This window comes from Idiotropiscis lumnitzeri, chromosome 5 (assembly GCF_059441095.1).
Source record: "Idiotropiscis lumnitzeri isolate Australia: NSW breed Sydney's pygmy pipehorse chromosome 5, RoL_Ilum_1.0, whole genome shotgun sequence".
NCBI classification, from domain to species: Eukaryota; Metazoa; Chordata; class Actinopteri; order Syngnathiformes; family Syngnathidae; genus Idiotropiscis; species Idiotropiscis lumnitzeri.
In genome coordinates, this window is record NC_142395.1 from 27,949,225 (window position 1) to 27,967,852 (window position 18,628).

The 18,628-nt window shown below is 41.8% G+C and overlaps 1 protein-coding gene across 2 annotated transcripts in view; it reads left to right on the plus strand.

Moving 5' to 3' along the window:
- The window catches only part of dennd2b (DENN domain containing 2B), a 41,424-nt gene that overhangs the window by 16,752 nt on the left and 6,044 nt on the right, over positions 1–18,628 (plus strand). For both annotated transcript variants that reach the window (XM_088296471.1, XM_088296470.1), the window contains exons 3-14: positions 288–1,562; positions 2,213–2,364; positions 7,102–7,223; positions 7,805–8,020; positions 8,329–8,425; positions 8,592–8,636; positions 8,906–9,090; positions 11,142–11,251; positions 11,488–11,557; positions 13,623–13,700; positions 15,007–15,147; positions 15,243–15,391. In XM_088296471.1, coding sequence (XP_088152597.1) covers positions 288–1,562; positions 2,213–2,364; positions 7,102–7,223; positions 7,805–8,020; positions 8,329–8,425; positions 8,592–8,636; positions 8,906–9,090; positions 11,142–11,251; positions 11,488–11,557; positions 13,623–13,700; positions 15,007–15,147; positions 15,243–15,391 — 2,640 coding nt within the window. The remainder of the gene's footprint in view (positions 1–287; positions 1,563–2,212; positions 2,365–7,101; positions 7,224–7,804; positions 8,021–8,328; positions 8,426–8,591; positions 8,637–8,905; positions 9,091–11,141; positions 11,252–11,487; positions 11,558–13,622; positions 13,701–15,006; positions 15,148–15,242; positions 15,392–18,628) is intronic.

The following is an 18,628-nucleotide window of genomic DNA, read 5'->3' on the forward strand; positions in this document are numbered from 1 at the left end:
ACCGTTCTATTAGCTGCATGGTTCAACATCTAGGAAAATAATCGCGGTTTATAGTCCGGAAAATATGGTATTTGAATCCAATCGATTGAAAAGTATAGTATTGGTATTCAACCTTTAAGAAAATTGCTCTCGAAAACATTTTCTGTGCCCTGGAATATTTCGTGACGTCGAACGAAGTAAGAGACTACCATGTCTGGCAATGGACAAATGGTTGTCACTCTACTGAGCGTTCCTGTGAATAAATATTTAAACGCTTAAATTGCTTATCTCTCACTATCTCTTTTTAGGTGCCAGTCTGCATCTCCCCGCCCTGCTCCGTCTGGTGGCCAGGGTCCGAGTGAGCCGCCTCTCCTCGGTGACGGGAAAATCTACCAGAAACAGAGCAAGTACCTCCGGACAGACGGACGTTTTTTGGTACGTGCTGGCTGGAACAGCAAGACGACAAACTTTGGCAGTGGACCGTCCCTCACTGGTGATTTTGAGACGCAACGCCGTCTCACAAAGTCCAAGAGCATCAGCTGCCTGGACAACCGTCTCTCCATCTATAAGCCTCAAGCTAAGGAGTATCACGAAAGTCAAGACGCCCAGGAGCAAAACGAGAACCAAGGGGGTCTTCCTCCGTCAGAGGGATTTAATGGTCGACCCCTAAGTTGGAGTACGCTTTCTCTTGGATCTCTCGCTAACCAAAGTCACAAACGCACCAGTTCTATCAACAGGCCAGTAACGGGTGTTCTTCCCACCACAGTCCGCAAAAAGATCTCAGAATGGGAGTGCAGGAGGGTCACTTTGCCTAGGATGAGCTTGTGTCTGGACAAAAGACCAGGACGAGAGCGCATTGGAGGCAGTGAGGGCTGCCCAAGTTTGCTCTCCTCTCCCTGTAGCGAGAAGACTTTTGACTTCAAGGGGATTCGCAGGATGAGCACAGCTTTCTCAGAATGCTCCTACACAGAGACGGAGGAAGAGGAAGGAGCTTCCGACAAAGACGGCTTAGGCCGCTTCCAGAAACGGATAAGTAAGACTGAGTCATCTGGGGCATTTGTACGCTCCCTGTCTGCTCGTAAGGAGACCTCGGCGGTCCTCAACAGGATACAAAAGATAGAGCAAGCTCTGAAGGACAATCCGAGCCCACCTCCGCCGCGTTATCTGAGTAATTCCTATGCTTCAGACAAGACGAGAAAAAAATCTTTTGTGATTGGCGAAGACTTTGACAGCCCCTGCACCAGCAAACGGAGTAGTATTTGCTCTGTAGCCACGGAACCCGATTCTCTTTTAGTAGCTGATAAATTCGCAAAACACAAGCAAAGGTTCAGTGTGAATTCAGTCAGGTCTGTGAGCCCAGAACCAGCCAGCCAACAGACAGCTGGTGGACCTCCCATAAACCCCCTACCGAAACCCAAGCGAACTTTTGAGTACGACGCCAAACGTGAGCAGAAGGGCACATTGTCAGCGAATGGACTACCTCCAGACTGTGAGTCTCCCCCACCCCTGCCCTCCACTCCTGCACCCAGCACCACACGGGCAGTGAAGTTGGGTGGCAGCACCTCCAGCCCATCACAAGACAAGTGAGATGAAGCTCTTTTAGCATTAGGTTTTTTTTCTGGCAACAACTTTGCTAATTAATACAGCACAGACCCAAGAGAGAAAAAAATTGCCATTTATTTAGCATATTTTCTGAACTATAGAGAAAATTCCACAGGAAAGCTGCACTGTTGCACTAGCCGCATGGTTTCAAATCTAAAAATCCGTGATTTCTCACTCATACTGCATTTGAAAATGCCATTTTTAGTTTAAATGACGTACAAAATCAGAGGCTGGACCTTTGCAAGTTTTTCCTTTATTTTTAACTTTACTTGTCAAGCTCGGACACTCTCTGTGGAGAGTGTGCTGCTTTTCCAGATTGTCCCTAATATGAAATTGTTCATCTCTTGGACTATTTTGAACATTTCTGTGGTTTTAGAAATTTCAGAGTATAAATGCCATAATATAGAATTTAGCAATAAAACATAGCCATGGTCAAACAAATATTCAGAAATACAATCAAACATCAACATGACACGACTTTTTCCATCTTTCTGCTGATTAAGACTTTTTGAGGAATTTGCTGAGTATTCAAAGTTGAGCCTTCTCCTGTGATTACTTTCTCGACTTTTTTCCATTCTTATAGAATCCGCCCTCTGGCAATCAGTCTAATTCTGACCTTCTTATCCTTCAGAGAACCTTGTGACTCGGCGGATGCTGCGACTACGAGCCCGCTGTCGTCACACGCCTCTTCGCCCGCAGAGAACGGCACACTCACCACAGAGACGCAGAGTCAAGCCACTTCCAAAAGCACTTTAGAGGAGAATGCGTATGAGGACATCATTGGTAAGCATACTCGAAGGAGGAAAAAAGCCTCCGTCTCCTACTTATGAAACTTTTGGATGAAAACGAATTAAAAATGTGTCGTTAACTGCCAGTCATTGAGTAGAGTGTATGAAATTGAACAAGGCAGAAGTTGTTTGATTTTTCTATGATGGCGGAGTGTAGGTGAGTTAGACGTAGAAGATGAACGTTCCCATGTTGATTCGGTCGCTGTTCTTGCATCTGTTCTGCGTAGCGCTGTGATGTACTTTGCAAATGTGTCAGCTTGGAAGTGGTCTGTGAAGCCCACTGAGACCTTAATTGATGAGATTATCAGTTAACATGTTTTTGGCGACTGCACAATTTATTTATTTTTTTGACAGTTTACATTGATTTTCCTTTTGCCCATGAAAACAAGTCAAGTTGGAGATGATAGGACATGGATGTCGAGTAGTTTAATGTAAACTGCACCGAGTCATTATTTGCGAGATCGTGTGCGCGTGAAACGTTGAAGCCAAATTCCTTTCCGCAAGCAAATGCCCCAGGCCTCCATTTCCATTGTCAGCTCCCATGAGCATACTTAATGTGCTGGAAATGAGTGTCAGCGTGAGTAAAGCCTGGCTTGGAATCGCATATGCTGCGTCTCATGATGAAACTGTCACGTGACAAAAATGCTTGAAAGATAAATTCTTCGTAAAATCCACACAAGTATCGCTTGATCACGGAGCTTATTCATGTAGTTTCTGAATGACCGACCAGTCCTGTGCTCATCATCAGTTTACTGAGTCTGAGGACGCGTTGTCGTCTGAGAGCAGATGAAATCACAACAAAGGGGCCCAATTGTTTGCCAAGTTGTGTAGAGGTTGCTGCAGAGTGGCAATTTTTTCCAATGTCATCACCCCCCTAAGAAAGCGATTGATTTATTGATTTATTTTAAATAGATAATGGACTGCATGTTGTGTTTTAGAGGCTAGATGATCCTTGAAGAAACGCTTGCTTAAAGTTAAGTGAAAATTCAAACATCTTTTAAATTTGACACACCACAGAGAAGCGTGTTAGCGACCCTGCACTATCGACGATTCAAAAACGACGTCTCATTCTGTATATCAAATGAAAACCAGAGTCTCCAACTAGAATTAGAATTAGAATTAGAAATCCCTTTATTGTCTCTAACTATCAATCAAATACTTTTAGTGATGGGAAAATGAAGCTTCAAATTTGCTTCATGAACCAGCTGTTGTATTTTTGAGTCCTCTAGATGGCACTGTTGGTTTAAATAAAGGCTTTAAAATATGGCAAGTCAGCGTGGTTTTCAGCCCAATGTTGAACAGAGAGCGCCATCTACAGGAGTCCAAAAATACTACAACTGCTTCATGAAGCGGATTTGAAGCTTCATTTACCCATCACTAAAAACTACTAATATGACACAAATTTGAAATTTTTACACTCCTACCACTGGCGCTTCTGCAGCCGACAACGAGGCACTCTAAAGCGGCCACACCAACCAGAGTCCTTGTTCCACACGCTGGATGTCAAGTGAGGCATTTTTTAAAATGTTTTTGCCCTACTTCCACGCACTCCAGGCATAAAGATGCCTTTTCGGAGTGTAGCTATAGCTGGTTGGCTACCTGCACATCATAATTGCCCTACTGATGTAGAACAAAGGCGCTCATGTACTTAAAAAAAACTCACTGAGCCCTGTTTTAGCCATGCCCAAAATTTCAGGTAAACTGAAATGGGGACAAATGAAGTATTATGAAGTTCTCAGACTTGCATCTGTTTTCCGCATTTATCTCCAAACGTTAATGTATTTCGTAAAAAATCTCTGAATTCACTTTAAAGAGTCTTAAAAGTCCAAGCTTTTGGTCTTTGCTTGTTTTTAAAGCCGACATCAGAACGTGAGTCGTTTGTGTTGTTGCTGTGGCTGTGTTACAGTTGCATCACTTGAGATGAAGGGGCCAGACAAATGTAACGTATTAATGACGTGTCGCTGAAGCGGAGGATGAATCACACACTTTACAACACTTGATGCTATGAGTCAGCCGCCTGTGTTGTTGCTTTCAGTGACACCAGTCGAATGTGTTGCCATCATTGACATACTTTCCCGCTTAGACTCTTGTACTGTAAATACATCTGGCCGAAGGATTTTGAATACACAGTATCGGGTTGCGCTAGCATTTTTTTAGCTTGTAATGTTATAGAAAAATTGTCCGTTGCTCAATGTGGTTTGTCTCATGAGATCCGACCAACGAAATTGCGGGCACCCTGCTGCCAAATGTACTTTTTTTTCGTCATGCACAATCAGGGTTTTATACGACCGTGTGTCCATTTCATAGAGTAAGCGGATACAGACGTAGTTTGTTGAGTGCCTCACCCTGGCCTGGAGATTCCATTGTGTACACAGCGATGTTCAATCACAGAGTGGAGTTGAGGTGTGTCCACCCTCTGCATTATGCTGCGCGGAAGAGGAGTAAATAGTACCCTGCAGTACATTAGCTGCTTCACAGACGTGTAATTTTCCCAGCAGGCTCTCATTACGGCACGGCTTCAGTTTAATGGAGTTGCTGCACAGCGTGGGGTCTGGCAAGTCCTTCTCATTCTGATCAACTCTGATGAAACGCGCCATGTCACTTGGGAAAGCAGGTTTTCCCTCCCTTCGAAGTTTGGAAATTGAACTTAAAAAATAAATTCAAAATCAGGCAGCAGATTAATGGTATACACACATCACATACATTCATTGTTTGACATGCTGTGTACTTGTGTATAGTGATGGGAAAATGAAGCTTCGAATTTGCTTCATGAACCAGCTGCTGTATTTTTGAGTCCTCTAGATGGCACCGTCGCTTTAAAAAAAGAGTTTAAAGAATGGCAATTGAGTGTGCTTTCAGTCCAATGTTGAACAGAGAGTGCCATCTAGAGGAGTCCAAAAATACTACAACTGCTTCATAAAGCAGATTTGAAGCTTCGTTTACCCATCACTACGCGTGTGTTTCCTCTCTGGTAGTGTCTTAAACATCTATTGAAACGTTGTATTTTATTATTCTTCTTTGTAAGTTCTAATTACATTTCTTCATTTCAAAAATGCGATGTATGAAATTTCAAACAAGTTAGCATCAGTCACCGGCCCTTCCAATCTTTGCAAATCCAAGCATTGACGCTTAACTACGACGATATATGGAGCATGTTGCCTTTAATGCAGTGCTTCTAAATTATTTTCTGTTAGCCCCCCCACCCTAGCGAGATGAAAATAATTTGCGGCTCCACCACACCACCCACTCTCCACCGCAACTATAAACAATCACATTTTCGTCGCCAAACAAACCTACACCATAGAGTTAATAGTCGCTGCGCATGATAAGCAAGGAGCGCGCCACTGCCAACTACTGGAGTGGATGTGCAATTACACTTTATCGGAGTGCGGCGGAAAAAATGTATGTTCCCCAGGGTCACACGCCCCCCCCTCAGTATCGCACCACGCCCCCCCCAGGCAGGCGAGTGCACCATTACACCACCAGTGAGTTGCCAATAATGTTGCCTATTGTTTTGGAATGGGGGGGGGGGAACACGCGGGGGAGGGGAGGGGGGGCGTACAGGCTCTGACTTGCTGTATATCCAGTCCTAGTTAGCCCATCTGGTTGATTCGACTCCCATACTTTCTCACAGTTGTCAGACCGTGCCAAAATCCTTTTCTCAAGTGTGGCTATCTGAGTTGACCTGGACTCGTGACAAATGTTCGCTTTATTTAAGTTGGCCCTCAGTCAGGCTGCATTTCTCCATAATGTGCATATTCTTTCCATTGCTACTATAATTTACTTGCTGAGACCTGAGTAGAGAGTGTGCATTAGCACTGTTTTAGAACAGAGAAAAAAAAAAAAAAAAAGTGCCCTATACTTTATGGTGACTTGTGTTCACGCAGATGGACATTATGAACATTGTTTATTAGACTGTAAAAGAAAAGGTATTAAGTGCATCAATTTGCCTGAAATTCCAAAAATAATAATATCCTTGTTTTAGCTGTAAACATTTTTGGCAGACTTATAAAATGAAAATGTAATTTTAAAAAATCAATAAATAATAATAAATTTGAATTGATTTCAGCAACATTAACTCAGGAGTACAATCTATAAAACACTTAAACCTAAAAAAAGAAAAAAACAATTTCTGCTATTTTTTTTTTTATCGAATGGGCAATGAGAGCGCCACTGCCAACTACTGGACTGGATATGCAATTAGACTTAATTTTAGTATGGCGGAAAAAAATGTTCCCCAGGGTCACACGTGCCCCCCTCACCATGTGAAAATTGAGACCCTGCTCGAAATGCAGTAGTACTGTCCAATCTTTAGTTGCAAAGTCAACATTGTATGGGGTAGAAGCTCGTTTGAATTTTTTTTATTGTTTGCTCTACCTGATCTCATTGACTATCTCATAAATGACTTACCGCAAAAGTTTTATCACACAAAGAAATCTTTCAGAAGATGAGCCTCCTCTTCCTTTCTGGAGCAGACGGTTTGCATGCCTGGACAGTGACTCATCAGTTTTAGCTCGGCTCACCGGGTTCTGTGGGGCCCAGTGCCAACAACAACTGTTTTGAAAACGTGAAATCCAGCTGGGAATGACCTTTGACTTACCTTCCTTGACTCCTTGTCTCGTTGCTCCCGACAGCCTCAGCTGCCCTTTTTGACCGCATTGTTAGCTCTGTCTTTTTGATATCATCCCTTAGCAAATTTAAGAGACACTGAATCGAAATATCCTGTCCACAGAGAAGGAGAACCCATACGAGGATGTCGACCTGAAGCGGAGGAGTTTGAGTCGGAAAACTTGTCACTTGGAGAGCAGCAGATCTTGGACTGCCATGGACCGGAAGCAAAACACTGCACCTCAGGTAAAGCCTTCTGCTTTATGGGATTTTTCAAATTACTTGCAGTTTTTCTTTTAGAATATAAAAAAAAAAAAAAAGTTTAATACAATGGTGCCTTGAGATACGAGCGACCCAACTTGCGAGTTTTTCAAGCGACGAGCATTTGGTCTATTACTTGAAATACGTGCGTTGTATGCCGGCTGTGAACTCAACTTAATTTCGCAATGAGCAGCAGTTTGGCAGATTTTGAAGAATTATTCCAACGAGAGGCTTCAAGATGTTAAATGACACTCCCAGTTGAGATTTATTGTCAAATAAAAAAGAAAAAACAGAATAAAGTATGTATTTAAAACACCCAAACAACTTTACCTTAAGAATACTCCTGCTAGCTTAATGCTAACACATAATGGAAAACGCCATTGACAGGCTAACAAATATCACCAATAGTTGCCGTGTGACTATTATTGCAGCTGCTGTAACGGACTAATGACATTTTCCGTTCATTTCAATAGCAAAAACTTTGGTTCAATAATTTGTGGTCGATTTATTTGACAATCAGTCATCTCAAGTCGCTAATCATTTCATATTTTACTTTCTGTCATTAGTTGCCGTCCAAACCCAGCAGTCAGTCCCTCCGCCTCCTGAGTACCAACGACCGGAAGAGTCACCGAGTGTCACAGTTGTCCAAACGCCACAGTCACGATGAAACGTTGCTCCTCCCACAGATGGGTGTGTCAACTTCCTCTTGTGGCCTGCTGGACGATAGCCTTTGCGGCACCAGCGATAACCTGACCTCACACAGGCATTGGCGGATTCCCAAGGTACACATCGCCGGAGCCAACACAAACATCTCCACTTAGCCCTTGCAGAGCACTGCTTGTGTTCACTTCCAGGCTTCGTGGATCTTTATAACGCTTTGCTTTAAAGCAGCGGTTTTTCAAAGCGGGAGGCATGCCTCACGTGACAGGGTGGCGTAAGGCACAGCAGCATGACAAAAATTAAGACATTTTTAAATATGTTCAGCGTCTAAACGTCAGAGAGTAAATCATATATTTTTTAAATTATTTAATTATTATCATTATTTTTTTTTTTTTTGCTGAGATTTAGCTAGAGTTTCTTCTGTTTCCAGTTGGTCCAGAGAATCAACTCCATCTACAGTAGTAAACGTGGAAAGAAGAGACTTAAAAAGCTCTCCATGACCAATCTTGACACCTCATCTTTGAGAGGTAGGGTTCACCATTTTTTTTTTTTTAAGGGGGAAGGGATATTTTCATCCAAACTGTCTTAAATAGATCTAGCTCTGTCTTTCCCAATGCCTTGGCACATGTTTGTGAAATTGCCCTTTGCACCCAAGAAAAGCTTCTTGTCTGTCTGTCTCATGTGTGCCAACAGATGACAACAGCGAGAGTGAGAGCGACTCTGATGACAGGTTCAAAGGTGAGTGACCACATCGTCATTTTCCAGGGTTGAAGGTGGAGCGGTTTCCCATGTCAGTTTTGTTTTTTTATGAAGGGACCTGTCATCCCCTTACAAATGAATTTTAACAGTTAATACAACTTTGACAACAAAGATTTTTGAATGTTTTCAATACGGTATTACAAAGTGAATTGAAGCTGCAGGTACAAGAAGATTGCTTTTGTTCATTTACTGATAAATGATCTAAAGTTGCGTTTTTTTTTTGTATTTTTATTTTATTCCCTCCTTAGCTCACACCCAAAGGTTGTTGAAATTGCAATCCATCCTTCGACGGGCCCCCAGCTACCGCACGCTGGAGCTGCAGCTAATTGAGTGGCAGGAGAGAGAACTTTTCGAGTATTTTGTTGTTGTGTCTTTGAAAAAGAAGCAGAGCAAGAACTCTTACTCCCCAGAGGTCACTTACCAGTTCCCCAAGGTGAGGGCATGTTCATCGCCACTGACACGTTTTACACCTGGCATGACACAAATTTGAAGTACCGTATTTGCTGGATTATAAGGCGCGCGTGGATATAAGCCGCAAAAAAAAAAAAAAAAAAGTACATAGATTGTTAATACAGTGCCTTTCACACGCCAACAACTTTGCTAATTAAATCAGAACAGACCCAAGAGAAAAAAAAAATCTAGATTTATTTCGCGTATTTTCTGAACGATAGGGCGCCCCTACTGGCGAAAGAAAAATCCACAGAAAAGCCACACCCTTGTATTAGCCGCATGGTTCGAAATCTAGGGAACAAATAGCGGCATATAGTCCGGAAGATACGGTAACTTGATTTATTTTTTTTCTCATGTGTGGTCTGATTAAAAAGCAACCAAGCGTCCCACCCGAGGCCCGATTTACTTTAATTTTGCGCGTTCGCTCACTCCAACAGATTGCACGCGCATTTGGCAGCAGGTGTAAAAGTGGTGGAGTCGGCCATATTTGAAAAAGTTTCCACCCTGGGGGGAAAGCACTGAAAGTGCAAAATGCAATTTAAAGGGATGGAATTGAAATGGTTACTGGAATACGTAAACACGTATTACTGAGTTACAGAAAATAAATCTGGTGCTTTGATCATTTTGGGGAAGCCAGCCACTTCATAAAGCCATATTTTTAAAATATTTTTTTTAATTGAGCTCATCCTGAGTGGTCGGCAATTGCTTTTCACTGAACATGCCCATCCTGTGTGTGTTGCGACATCCGAAACTCTGCTCCGGGACGCAGCAATCGTCAAAAGCGCTTTGAAATATGCCAAACTCAGCAAATGTGTCAATCGTTTTGTCATTGTTAATATGACACCTTTCTGTTTTGAGATTAGCTCCAAGTCAGCCGTGATATCGTTCAGATGCCCCAAAGGTGCGTTGCTAAATAGTCGATATGTTGCAATAATTTTTTGTTTCTGGGATTTCAAAACTGTTTACGCAAGCTTCCAGCTGCCTCTCATTTTGCCTGCGCTACCCTGGCATCGCTTCTGGAAAGCACTATTTAGACGGCCATGAAATTCATGTCACGTTTGATAAATCACATCGTGTGTTCTGAAATCACCTATTTGCATATCGACGTGCATATATAAACTTCATTGCAATTAAACACGTTTGGCTGGCGCAATCCTGATCGTGGCTATTTAGTAGATCAGCTTCCTCATCGGTGTGTATGCGCAAAATTTGAAGTGTTTTAGTTACCAAATTGCAATCATAAAAAACAAAAAGCCTGTTGCATCGCCTTTGGCCGATCACGAGTAAACTAGCCCTGCGGCACATGGAGTGACTCGACTGAAACCAACTGGACTCTTGCATACTGTGCGGTAGTGATGGGAAAATGAAGCTTCAAATTAGCTTCACCAGCTGTTGTATTTTCGAGTCCTCTAGATGGCACTGTTGCTTTAAATAAAGGGTTTAAAAAATGGCAATTCAGTGTGCTTTCAGCCCAATGTTGACCCGAGAGTGCCATCTAGAGGAGGCCAAAAAGACTACAAGTGGTTCATGAAGCAGATTTGAAGCTTCATTTAGCCATCCTTTATTGTTGCTCACGTGCTCTCTTTGTGCCAATCCGCTTCATCCTTGACAATTGCACCACGTTTTTGTGGTTAAAAAAAAACAAACCCAAAAAAATAGCGGAGTGCATTACGTGTACAGCCTCAAAACCCGATGCAGTGTTGCAATTTTTCCATTGCAGCATGTCTGTTGGTGAGCTTTGCTTCTTCATTTAATGTGTGAAAGAAAGTCGGCAACTGTTTTTTTTCTGCGTTGCTCCACTTAAATCGAGCGATGCATGTGCACCACAAAAGGGGGGGACATCAAAAGAGTAAACTCCCAAACTCCCAAATACAGTTGTACCAATCACAAGTGGAGCTGTGGTGACACAAATAGTTTCAGTGGAAAAGTGGCAAATGTTTTCTACCCACGTGTAGGGGTTCTATCAAACAAAGATATCACTCAAAGATGTCTTAATTTATCTGACTGACTTTTGTTTTTGCTCCGATCCCGCAGCTCGAGAGGCTCACCAAGCAGATGAGAGAGGCAGAACAGAGGCTCAAAGCTATTCCTCAATTCTGTTTCCCTGACGCAAAAGACTGGAATCCCGTCACGGAGTATTCCAGGTATGGCCGAGTGTGTATTTAGAAACACATAAGGTACAACATTCATTTTTTTTTTTATTTAAAAAAAATATACATTTTTTGTGTTCTGGCTCATCACGTTTTTGATATCGTTTCATTTTACCATGCAATGTATTATTATGAAAATCGGATGTTTACTTGAAATTCTGAAATGTTTTTCACATGAAGCCTTACGACATTCTCTGCCATGCCTTGCCCCATGTCAATCGTTGCCACAGTGAGACCTTCTCCTTCATGTTGACCGGCGAAGACGGCAGCAGGAGGTTCGGCTACTGCAGACGCCTGCTGGTCAGCTACCGTTCACCGCCGCACCCTCTTTGCGCTTCCGTGTACAGCTTGCTGAGACTTCCTTGTGCCTTATGAGCGACCTTTTCATGTGCTCACAGTGACGCCATAGTTGATTTTCGGGGCTTGGAGGAAGGTAAACATTCGAACATAGTGTAAGAAAAAAAAAAAAGAAAAAACACACTGAAACATTGGTGTGGATTATGTAGCTCAGCTACCCGTAATTGGCATGAAAGTCGTATTAAAATGGTAGCAGAACCATCCAAGTAGCTTTAGTTGGATACGGCCATCAGACTTAAAAAGACAGATTCTGTATTCTGAAGCCAGAATGCCTTTGACCGCATTTTTTTTCTTTAATTGGCAATGTGCATAATTAGCAAAGGATGAATCTGTTCGTTGTTGTTTTTAGCGCACACTTGTTGTTTGGCAATACTTGGGTGGCACACCCGGAGGGAATATGGGTGCCAACCACCCACACTTTTCCTTGTAGAAGGATTCAACACGCATACTTTTCCCACAGTTATTGCTTCACACCGTTAGTCACAATGGTCCTGTTTTACGTCAGTCGTCCCGTAAATTACCTTCAGGGATTATTTCTTCATTTTTTTCCAAGTGACAAAGATGCTGATTTTGTATGGCAAATAAACTGAAGTCAAATATTTTCACGTGATTTTTAATATGGCCTCACCGATTCTAATCTTTGACAGAATAAATTCCGATAATTGATTAATGTGCCGATTAATTAAAAAATATATAGTAAACATTTTTTTTTCTTTTTTGGTCCCTTAATGCTTGCAACAATAATGATTTGTGAATTACAGCTAGAACATATGACTGCTCTACAAAAGTTTGTCATCAAGTATTTGTTTGACTTTACAACAGCAACATCATTATCTTTGGCTATGTTCACAATCTAGCTCTATTCCAATTTTTTTTGCCCATAAGCGAAAAAAAAAAAGTTTATGCTCAAACGGCTTTACAACAAGCATTCATAGTAGTTTAGGACTCCACGTTGTCTCCTTCTTCATCCACATGTTTGAAACAAAGATAAAGTATTTGTCATCAAAATAGCAAAGACGCTCCTGAATTGCGCCCGTCCTTCACTCTCTGATCAAACCAGAAGGTCGTCTGATCCTGTCTGCTTCTCCTCAAGGCTTCTTCCTGCTCGTGGGGAGTTTTTACTTGCTGTCACATGTGTTTGCTCAGGACACGTTTGCTGAGTCTCTTTAAATTTATAAGCATAGAAGGGGGCCGGGGGGGGGGGGGGCAAAACCACCAGAAACCACAAAAGACCTCAACTTAGTAATTCTAGGACATTTCTTCTTCATAATGAGGCCACAGAGTTTTTCAGACCTTTTTTTATTGAGCTTTTTTTTATTTGCGCAGTTTCTAAGTTGTGGGTACTGAGCTCCACAATGTAGAAATTGCAATTTAGTCGTTCTGCGAATCTTCATGCACATCTTTGACATTTGTTACAAGGGTCACCGGGAAGGTCAAAGTAGTAGATTCCTCCACTCGTACTTCTCCCGCGATGAGCCGGGATGAATGTTGATCGGAGACTTGAATGAAGGTAGAACAAGAGGCGAGCCGCTCTCTTTCGGTGGCTTTTGTTTCCTCCCTCCTGTCCGTCCAGCAAGTTGGCAGCGAGCGAGCATTCCTGAGCACTTGAATCAAGCTCAACACACTTGATTCAATCATCCATTTGGAAAGGCAGAGGAGAAACAAGAGAAAATGGTCTACCTAATATGGACAAGAGGTTTGGCGTTTCTTGAGGCTCTCTGTGAGTGTCTTGAGGAACGTCTCGGCCTGCGAGCGTTTGGTAGGAAGGTCGATAGCATCTGTGAGGAGCAGATAAAGCACCTGTGTTTAGGAAGCGGCTCACCTCAAATACATTTGAGATTTCAGTGACAATCTAAATAACAACATGAGCAGTCAGGGTTTCTATTTTTAGGTGAATTCCACAACTTTTGCTCCCCTTTCCTTCTTTAACTCATAAAAGCACAGTCAAAGCCTTTATGGCTGATAAGTCTGTCATCGCTGCTGTTCATTTTGGTCTTTTCTCTTTCAGCCGAGTGGGAAAGGACCTCGCCTTCCAGAAGTGTACTGTGTCATCAGCAGGCTAGGCTGTTTTGACTTGTTCTCCACAGTGAGTTTATGCAAACACACTCAAGCACATGGACCCTAGATAAGCAGTGTGTGTGGTTTTGGCTGAATTTTGACCTTCAACTCGATGTCTGTCCATTATACCTCATGCTACTTTTGTTTTGTTTTGTTTTTAGTTTCAGAGTACACAAAGTTTTTGGATGACATTTGGCCCAAAATGGTTAAAAAAAAAACAAGTAAAAACAAAACAAACAAAAAAAAAATATATAATATATATATATATATATATAATTTATTTATTTATTTATTATATAATTGTATTGTAATCAGACGTTAAACTTACTCAAGGACACAGAACAATAAAACAATAGTGGTTAAAAATAACAGCGAAATAAAAATAAAACGTGTCGACATACATTCTGTATGTACATAAATTCATACAATATCCATCCGTTATCTGAGCCGCTCATGTAGCCCTCACAAGTGGGAACAAGTACAATTTATACATGCATTGCCGAAAAAAACGACCTCTCTTTTGTTTTGGTTTAACTGAAAGAAATTTTGCTTCATCCAGTTGTTAATTTGCTCGGGACAGTGACGCAATATGTTGATTGAACTGCTGTCATTTGCGGACGTTGCTCGATATTGCTGTCCGTCATCTGCATGACTGTGATAGCCAACATTGGCGTTCTGAAGCATTTGACGCAAAGGTAACATAATATACAAATTGAACAGAAGGGGTTCGAGGACTGACCCTTGAGGGACTTCACATGTCATGGCCATTCAATCTGATTCCAATCTTCCAATGGTCACAAAGTCACTCCTTTCCTCCAAGTAAGACCTAAACCATTTTAGGACTGATCCTTTTTTTTTTATTTATTTATTTATTTTTATTTTTTTACAGAAGAGGCTTGACGGCGGCTATTTTCAGGGACTTAGGAAACTTGTTTGACTGATGTAACTCAGAACAGATATCATAATAAAAAAAGTCAGATGGTATTGAGTCAAATCAGCTCTTTGATGGTTTAAACTACTGAAATAAATCTGTTTTCTATAAATATTTTAATCCACTGTATCAAATTCTGTCATGTGATCCTCCTCATTTTGTAATCTTGCTGGTTTTTGACAATGTTTGTCCTGCTGGATTGTACTTTTTCACTCAAGTCGCAGCCGGTAAATGAATTGCATTTATCTGTTGCGAGGAGATCATAGACAGTAGACACAAAGAAAAGGTCAATTGTGACAACATTATGATTCAAAGTGCAACAGGCTTTGTGTTATTCTGAAAAAAAAAACAACATCATCATGTCCATATTAATGCCGCACACTTTTTCTTGACCGACATTTAGATCTTAGATGAGGTTGAGCGACGGCGAGGCGTATCAGCAGCGCTGGTCTATCCCTTCATGAGAAGCCTGATGGAGTCGCCTTTTCCTGCGCCCGGAAAGCTCATCAAAGTCAAGACCTTTCTGCCTGGTGCAGGAAATGAGGTCAGAACAGAACTTGATAAAAGCCTCTTCTAGTTTCTCACGTGTGATGTTGTCTGGTTCAACAAAAGTTAGATGTTAACTCTGTGATTGTTCAGGTCATCGAACTGAGGCGGCCCGCAGACTCCAGACTGGAGCACGTGGACTTTGACTGTCTGTTTGGTTGCCTCGGTGTTCGCCAGGTTATCAGGGTCTTTGCCTCACTGCTGCTGGAGCGCAGGGTCATCTTTGTGGCTGATAAACTCAGGTGAGGCTCCCTGTCATAGTTCACAAATATTCTAAAACAATTTGAGTAATTGAAAGTTTTGTCATCATCCATGTAATATAATTAAAAACCAGTGGTGGGCGGGCAAGGCCTTCTCTGCTGGCTGAACATAATCAAGAAATCGTGATCATATTCTTCACATTGATTGAATTGATTGAGAGTTTTTATCCAATCAGAATTCAGCTAGCTCGTGTTGTCGGGCAGATTTCATAAACGCACTATTCGTCCGAGGCCTTCAGGTACAATCGTGTGGGCGTCAGTTCTGTGTCTCAAGGGGGCTTTTACAGTTGATAGACAGTTGCGATAGCCAATCAGATCACGAGTTGGTTCCAGTGAGGCCTTCTCGCTGGCCTTACGTTGAAGGCTTGTGATTGGATACTCACTCGTGAGGGGGCGGTGCTACGCGGAATCAACACACCCGAAAGTCATAACTGGCGACCGTTGGAAAATGTAAAATATTGTCTTGTTTTTTTTAAACCACAATTGCCGAAGGAGGGAATTTAATTGCAGATACACTTGCGAGGGCGTTTTCAAGACGGGCCATTCGAGAGAAGCTAGGGCATCCAACGCTCACTCAGTAGACTTTATTGTTTTGACTGTTGTAAATTAGTGTCCAAATTATTTCTTGTTCAATTATTAAATTATTATTAAAATTCTGGTTTAGATTACGCGAGAGAGTTACTAAGATTGGTGAAAAAGCCTATCAGGGATATGAATAATTTTCAAAATATTTCAATATATATCTTTAAAGCGATTTGTTCTAGTCGTTTTGCACTTTGTGTCATTTTCAGCCAGAAGATATTACTTACAAATGAAAATTTCCTCTCACCCCAAATTTGGCTCGCGTATGAAATTTGGTAGTTTGTGTGACGCAAAACATCATGGAGGAGTGGTGCCAGGGAAGGAGCTGTTCGATTTCGGTGGAGAGCCAGATACAGGAGAAAGGAGCTGATTACACAATGCATTTTGACTGTTTGCCATGTGCGTCATTGCGACGCCACATTCAACAACTCGGAAACAAATCCCATTTCAAATCCCTTTGTAAAGTCCTACGTCATCCTCCATGAACCAGGACGGAGTAACCAACAATTAGATGAGCTCTGATAAATTTGGCAATCCTATCCTCTCAGTCCAGCACAATGAATCACGGCAAGTCTCGAGGGATGTCGACTTGTCGCAGGCGTTTTTGTAACGCTGTGGGCAAGGGAGGAGATGCGAGTCCCCTTCGCAAAAGAGGCCAGTTTAAACAAACATGAGTGAGGACAGTGACTGCGCAGAGGACGGAATGCACTTCCTGTGTGCTGCTCGACCGTCACCATTTGTCTCCCGCCGCCGTGCCCGGCGGCCCACGTGTGCGTGTTGACACAAAACCACAAAACCAAACGGCCGTTGTCGGACGAGATCGCATCATGAGTCACAGAACCTGCATCAAACCATTACAAGCTATCTATAATTATGACATTTACAAGTCGTAACGATGGAGTCAGTTGAATTGCAGAATAATGGGCCTGCGCTTACGTGCTGAACTCTTGTTTCCTTACATCAATGCCGTATTTAATGGCTCTCGTGATGAAAAGGGCTGCTCCCTGTGGGTTTTTTCCTTTTTGTTTTTTTTTGTACGTCATTCAATCCCAAAATAGCTCCTCCGTGGAACATGATGTATGCGTCTTTCCCCTAGAAATGTGCATCCAGAAAAAGAGGGAAACAGTGAGAGGAAAAGTGGTTCGACAATAGTTCTTTGTTTTCTTGTCTGCATGTCTCGATTGTGCTGGAATTTCTCACACTTTCAAGGACATTGTTGTCCTACATTCCTTCAAGGGCAATTTATTTCCAACAGATTTTTTGTTCCTACTTGTTGAATGTTTCATCGGATGATGTCACCAACAGTAAAGTCGCATTTGTCTCGTTAAACTCAATCTGCAGAGGCTGTGGATGCTTCTTGTAGGCTGTCTGCTTCTGTAAGCGAATGTGATCAGGAGTGATGGGAAAATGAAGCTTCAAATTTGCTTCATGAACCCGCTGTTGTATTTTTAAGTCCTCTAGATGGCACTGTTGCTTTAAATAAAAGGTTTAAAAAATGGCAATTCATTGTGCTGTTGAACAAAGAGTGCCATCTACAGGTGTCCAAAAATACTACAACTGCTTCATGAAGCAGATTTGAGGCTTCATTTACCCATCACTAGCAATCAGTTGTCAAGTCAATTTTGGGAATGCTAACCAAATTATAGTGTACGCAGAAAAATAGAGAGACAAAATAAAGCTCCTCCCACCCTATAAATTTAATGGAATTTTTTGCCTTGTTTGCAAAAAAAAAAAAATTTAAAAAATCTGTTTTCAGAAACCTTGCATGTGTAGACCTTTTAAATTATATTCACTGCATATATGGATATGCAACAGCGTTTATCAAACCTGAGCATTTTAGAAATTTCAAGCGTAATAAAGACATTTTATTTACTGTATTTGGAAAGAAATAACATTTACTTAATAGCTGCATCCTTACAAACATTTGCTTCACTTGTTTATTTTATGTTCAACTTCTGATCTTTTTTCTAGCTTTGGTTAAATTCACGGTTATTTGGAGGTGCATATAGGTGACAATATCAAAAAAAAAAAAAAGGGAGGAAATGTCAATAAGCTGTCAAAATATTCTTGGTGTAAACGTGCCAACACATTAACACCGATGGCAAGGAGGAAATGCGATGAAGGAAGTCGGAGGAGGAAAAGCAAAAATGAGGAGGTTGGAGCGGTAAAAGAAACGACTTTCTCAGTGAAATCGACACACTCCAACATGTGCTGTCCAAAAATCCGATTAGAAAAGACAGGAGGAGGCGGACCATCTGATTTTCACATCAGTCGTTTACGCCCACACACTTACAACCTTTGCACGTTCATTTTCTCCCTCTGATTCCGAAAGTGTATTTTGAGCTCGTGTTTCCTGGTTATATACGATTTGCATGCTGAGGTAGGACTGGCAACCACAACTACTTTGTCAGAATTAGCTCCAAACCTCAACGTTGACAAACCCGAATTTCCAGGGGAATGCCAAAGTTGCTAACTATATTGTAGCGCTACATAATTAATTTTTATAGAAGTGCTACACTCTTGTTACATCTTTTTCAACAAAAGTAGTGCTTTGCCACCATAAGTGTGCGTGGCGACAAAGTAGGGGAGTTCATTATAATTGATCCGTTTTGTATCATGATGTGTCTGTGTTCAGCC